This window comes from Mytilus galloprovincialis, chromosome 1 (genome assembly GCF_965363235.1).
Source record: "Mytilus galloprovincialis chromosome 1, xbMytGall1.hap1.1, whole genome shotgun sequence".
Classification (NCBI taxonomy): Eukaryota; Metazoa; Mollusca; class Bivalvia; order Mytilida; family Mytilidae; genus Mytilus; species Mytilus galloprovincialis.
In genome coordinates, this window is record NC_134838.1 from 17,805,721 (window position 1) to 17,812,045 (window position 6,325).

General features: G+C 33.4%; 1 protein-coding gene across 2 annotated transcripts; it reads right to left on the minus strand.

Annotated features, from left to right (window-relative positions):
• Positions 1-1,346: 1,346 nt before the first annotated feature.
• Positions 1,347-5,231, minus strand: LOC143067904 (uncharacterized). 2 transcript variants are annotated; one of them, XM_076241527.1, is made up of 3 exons: positions 5,154-5,231; positions 3,881-4,165; positions 1,347-2,023 (listed from the first exon to the last, which is right to left on the minus strand). In XM_076241527.1, the coding sequence occupies exons 2-3, from the start codon at positions 4,080-4,082 to the stop codon at positions 1,623-1,625; spliced, it is 603 nt and encodes a 200-aa protein (XP_076097642.1). In that variant the 5' UTR covers positions 4,083-4,165; positions 5,154-5,231; the 3' UTR covers positions 1,347-1,622. The 2 variants fall into 2 exon arrangements, with proteins under 2 accessions (XP_076097642.1, XP_076097650.1); XM_076241535.1 differs by having other exon boundaries at positions 5,150-5,175.
• Between the last annotated feature and the right edge of the window lie 1,094 nt (positions 5,232-6,325).

The window sequence follows — 6,325 nt, forward strand, 5'->3', positions numbered from 1 at the left end:
CTGGCTGTGTTGAAGATGAAATCCATTTTTTAACTAACTGTGAAAATTTTAAATTAGATAGAGATGCTCTCTTTGACTTTGTTTGTCAAAGAATTCCAAATTTTTCTATACTTGATAATCAGCATAAATTTATTTATTTATTAAACTGTGAAGACAATCAGGTCCTTAATGCTGTTGGTAAATTTATTAAAGTGAATATGAGTTAGTAATTGTATTGTAACTGTATGTAAAAAATTGTTTGTATCTATGTATCTATGCAAATCAATATTCTTTTGCCTTATTCATGTATGCTCTGTATGCCCCTTGTGGGCCCTTAATTGGAAATAAAATATGTTCTGTTCAAAATATGTTCTATAAGCAATAGGTCTACTATATACATTTGGTGTATTGAATTATTATAAGGAGTACATGTCCAACTGGAAGGTGTCATATATGACCTTGACCTCATTTTCATGGTTCAGTAGTTAAAGTCAAGTTATTGTGTTTTGATCTTTTTTTCCAATACTTTATGCAATAGGTCAACGATATTTGGTGTATGAAAATATTTAATGATGAATATGTCGATCAATCTAACAGGTTTTATCTGACCGTGACCTAATTTTCACGGTTCATTGCTCAGAGTTAAGTTTTGGTTTTTTGGTTTGTTTTTTCATAAAACTTTAGCAATAGATCAACAATAATTGGTGTATCGAATGATTGTAAGATGTGCCTGTTCAACTTACAAGGTGTCATCGACTTTGACTTCTATGTCATGGTTCAGTGGTTAAAGTTAAGTTTCTGTATTTTGGTCTTTTTTCCAATACTCATGCAATAGGTCAACTATATTTGGTGTATGGAAACATTTCATGACGAACATGTCTGTCTGGCAGGTATCATTCGACCTTCACCTCGTTTTCATGGTTAAATAGTCAATGTTAAATTTTCATGGTTGAGTTTGATTCTTAGGTACTTTACTCAAAAGGTCAACTATATATCTTGCCCAGATTGACTGTAAGGTGTACGTTTGGCATTGTTCAGACCTTGACCTCATCTTCATAAATCATTTTTCTATGTTAAATGTTCCTGGTTAAGTTTGTTCTTATAAACTATAAGCAATATGCCAACTATATGTTGTGTATGAAATGATTGCAATGTGTATATGAATTTCTGGTTTGGTTTATCTGACCTGGACCTCATTTTCTTGGATCATGTTAAGTTTATGTAATACTTGTAGCAAAGCTTTATATGAACGACTATCAACATAAAATCAATGACCAGTAAAGTAGGCGAGACATTTCATCGTGTACACTGCCACTCTTGTTTAACTTATAAGTTACGATTAATTAGATAGACAAAAAGCTTTAAAATATGTTTTGCCTTTCGTTTAATAGTCCAAGCTTTTGTTCACGCTCATTGCATGCACACATTTTTTTAATATATTACCTTTTTTATTACATATATGCCAAACGTAAAATAAGAAGTTATTAGTATCATTATTTATGAATTACTAATTTAGTAATTATTGTACATGTACAAACAGATAGTTCCTTCACATGTTAATGAACGTGGTGCCGTGGTCTAAACGACGAAGAATGTCATGGCGGTCCAAAATGATGATGGCGATGGCCCTTCTGAAAGAGTCATTAACAATCTGGCACTCCGGAATAATGAGGGCCAAGATCTGGTCCACCTTGCGGATGACAATGTTGCAGATGGGGATGTAGATGATGTGGAGGTGGAGGATGACAATGTCGCGGATGACGATGTCCCGAATGTGGAGGTGGCGGATGACGATGTCCCGGATGTGGAGGTGGCGGATGACGATGTCCGGGATGTGGAGGTGGCGGATGTCGATGTCGCGGATGTCGAGGTGGTGGATGATGATGTATCGAACCATAGGGTCGATGGCGATGGCCTCGTGGTCCAAATGGTGGTGGATGATGTAGTGATCTAAACGGTGGAGGGTGATGGCCATAGTCAAATGGTGGTGGAAAATGTTGCACTCCATTGGAAGGAGGGGGATGCCTTGGGTGAGGTCCAATATCTGGAAAATAAAACCAAGTAATGTATAAAACCTGGAATATAAAAACAAAGCTATGAATAAATCTTAAGCCTACAACCAAATTATGAATAACACTTGATTAAATAACCACATATAAAACTGGAGTACACAACAAAACAATGTATAACACTATTATTTTGAAGCCACGGTATAAGACCAAATATGATCAAATGTGTCAAACACTTGAATAAACAACCAAATTATGTATAGTACTGGAGAAACATTAAGTCATGTTTATCACTGGAGTATAAGACCAAATTATATAACACTAGAGTATAAAACCAAATTATATAACACTGGAGTATAAAACCAAATTATATAACACTGGAGTATAAAACCTAATTATATAACACTGGAGTATAAAACCTAATTATGCACATGTATAGCACTGAAGTATAAAACCTAATTATGCACATGTATAGCACTGAAGTATAAAACCTAATTATGCATATGTATAGCACTGAAGTATAAAACCTAATTATGTACATGTATAGCACTGAAGTATAAAACCTTATTATGCACATGTATAGCACTGAAGTATAAAACCTAATTATGCACATGTATAACACTGATGTATAAAACCTAATTATGCACATGTATAGCACTGAAGTATAAAACCTAATTATGCACATGTATAGCACTGATGTATAAAACCTAATTATTGTTAATAAATAATGTCAACCAACGGAGAAATAAGCTTAGATTAAAAAAAAAAAAAATCTTTAAAAAAAACTACAATTGTTTATTAGCTCACACCTTAACATGATTCTGGTTAATACCCCCGCGTAAATACAAATATATATAATAAAACATTCTCAATATGTTAAATTCATGACGAAATTAGTCGGATTTCGGTTCGAATACTCAGTAAATTTCAGGACATAAACATACGTGTCGACCTATATTCTTTTTTACCATTGATTTAAAAAAATATATCAAAACAGGATCAAAAAATGTATTTCATGTACAAATGTATATATTGGGGATATCTTATCAAACTAACATTGATTGATTGATTGTTGGTTGCTTAAAGTCCAGTGGCAAATATTTCATGCATATTCAGGACGAGAACAAGTTCACAATAAATACAATAGGTAGGTTGATACAATAGAGGCCATCTGGGATGACGGTCGGGGAAATTTGGACTGCCACTGGAAAATGAGCGTATATTGGATAGGGACAGAAATTTTGCCTTGCAACAGGCCACCTACGGACCCCTCAAAGAGTTGTTGCAAGGGTTCTTAACGTGCAAAGAGCGTGGCACTCTCTTTACACGAGGCATCGGATTTAACGTCCCCCTTCTGACCGGACGTGACTGCGAACTTAATACATCCCGCACAGCCAAACGGACGCCCCACTTCGGCAAGCGTTTTACTGCCGGTCGGGAGAAGACCAAGTGACCATATTTCTATACCCCAGTCACCCTTGGGGTGTATCAAACTAACAGGAAATCATTCAACAAGTTAAAAATTTCCCAAACCAATTAACAAGGGAAGCAATCAAGGCAGAATGAAGTGAAGATACGAATAACAATCCCACTACAAATAATCAAAAACATGATTGGGCAGGGTTTATTAGTTGGGATTCCTATCCCAAATCATGTTTGAAGACGTGTAGAATAGAAGTATATAAGTTGCCATCTATCTGAAGTCTCTGAAATCGTTTTGATGAAATAGATTTTTGTAACAATGATTCTGACAAGGCTTGGTATTTGTTTATTGGCCAGTAGAGGATCTCCGAACGTTGGAATAAGGATAAAGCACACTGCTAAGAAGTCTTTACCTCGGTATGAGAGGAGGTTCAGATATTTACTAATATATAATTGAAATGACAACACACCTTCGCTACTGTTTTCGACATATTCGTTGGGTTCTGTTTGTTTTGGCATTTCGCGTAAAGTAGACACTTGGACTTGTGCCATTCTTAGGGATATTTCTCCGTCAGACTTTCCTTTTTCTTGTTTAGGCATTGTTTCAGTTCTTATAACACCCTCAAAGTCTGAGCCTCTTTCTTCGTCATTCGCTGTGTTTCTGTCTTCCATCGTGCTGTGATCTTGTGTTATAGACCGATCTAACAAAGTATATCATACCAAAAGTTCTTTCCATAAACAACCACTTTTGTCATCTGAAAGAAAAAAAAATCTTCTTTATTTTATTTAAACACAGCCTTTATAGGTGATTTTACCAGAATGTTATCTGTATCCTGGTAATGATCTGTACAATTTACCTCAGTCTGAAAAAAAAAGTAACCAGTGACGCCGTTATAGACGTATTATACTATACCTATAAGTGTGATTTTTTAATCATCCATCTTTTCCAACATCTCAGCCTATCCAATATGCCAAAAAGAAACGTTTTCGATTTAAATCGATCAATGCATTATTCTTAATCACTTTTTTGCATTTGATCATCTTGGTGAAATATAAATCTAGGTGTGAAAAATCTCGTGATTGAATTTATTGATATTGTTTTTGATAGGAAAAAATAGTCTATAAACTCGATGCTCTCAGAATGACGACAAAGAAAAACCCCCACAGTATTGATATTTACTTAGTTTTTTAAGTAGTAATTCAAAGTGGCAAGTCAGCTTCAAATGTATTTGGCAAGGTCATGAGAACCGCAAACATCTATATGCCCCTCATCTGTATTTAAAAAAAGGTGGTTTATAGCCTTTTATAGTTATGGAATGTTGTGGTGTGTAAATTTTTCGTTTTACTGCGTGGAGGTTATTGTAGTAGTCTTCGTCCGTCCTTCCGTCGTAATAAAATACTTGTCTCGAATACTTGAATGGCATTATATGTATAATAGATCATAATACTCATGATACTATAATATACAATAATTTTGATTGAACACATTCTTGAAGAAATAAGGACAATATCAATCTTATGTATATTTTTGCTTGGTGATATGTTAGATGATGTATAATATAAAATTATCGAAGATATACCCGGAAGTTTAATATTAGTGATACACTTGACGACAAACATGACAAACTTAAAGAATTTTGCAAAATTACAGAATCGTTCTCTGGAGATCGTACTTTTTTTTTTTTAAACAATAAAATTTCGTTACTTAGATGTGTTTGTGTATAATTGAATGTTTGCACCTACTAGCTCAGCACATTTGTTATTCCTAATCTGCACCCAAAATTTATATATTTATAAAGAGAGACAACTCATTTTTTTTTCTTTCAATATCATGTTAGTTACTTATTTTTTAATACGAGAGAGTCGTCTTTTTTATTTTCTAATTCCTGTTTTTATTATTTTTGTTAACCTTAAAATCAAAGATAGATGTCCTTCTTACAACGAATTTTGATTAAAAACCACACGATCTTATAAGTGGTAACAGCAGTTTGCACATGTCATTATACATTTCTACGTTCGCCATAATACATTGATTGCAGGGCAGCGAATTTATCTTCAGTGAAGTTTTAACCAATTTTTTACCTGCAGTTGGTAGTGAAAAACGCAAAAAAACGAGGTGGCTCCTGGGTACAAAAATTTCAGCAAAAAAGTAAACCTTTATTTTTTCATTACAAGTTTTATTTACTACACTATTAGTTAGTACTTTGTGATATGGTACACAAATCAACCCCAAAAAATGATTCGGTTTGGCCCCAGATGACTTTTAAAATGTTTATATCATTGAAAAAGCTCCAAATTATCTCCCTTTGGTGCAAAAATGCCGTTTGTTTGGCATTAAATTTGAAATATCTATTTTAACTCATCAGTGACCTATATTTTTTATTATTGTTTTCAAATAATCTGCATAAACTAAATAATTGTAAAATTTAAGCGATTTCTGTAATTAGGTTATTTTTTTATTTCGATATTACATCTATTTCTCTTATTATTTCAACAGAAAAAAAGGACATTAACAAAAATGTATGCTTCTTCCAGAGGCAGATTGTGAGCTTAAATGAACGGTGACCCCATCTTTTTATTTCATTTTTCTTTTAAGTGTGGCGTAATCAATTACATCTAAGATTTGATGGTCAGTTCTTAATCAGTTTAATGATCTTTCATCTTGTTTAATGTGACACTTTATACGATACATTAGTTGCACAGTTGAACTGCAATAGTTTATCCAAATAATGTAAGACCATTAATCAATGCCTTACACAAATTAAGAACATGTTTATAGCTCGATCTTGTGAGAAACTTTATGTATTGGTCAGTTATATTGGAGTAGTAGCTTGAAGTAACATGTTGTTTTATAGAGCTGGAATTTAGTAACGTTTTGTATTGGAAGTTATAATTGTGAACCTTCAAATATATAT

Coding starts and splice junctions, on each gene's coding strand:
- LOC143067904 (XM_076241527.1), bottom strand. CDS start 4,082: ATGGAAGACAGAAACACAGCGAATGACGAAGAAAGAGGCTCAGACTTT. Junction 2,024..3,880: donor TGTCGAAAACAGTAGCGAAG/GTGTGTTGTCAT, acceptor TTTATTTTCCAG/ATATTGGACCTCACCCAAGG.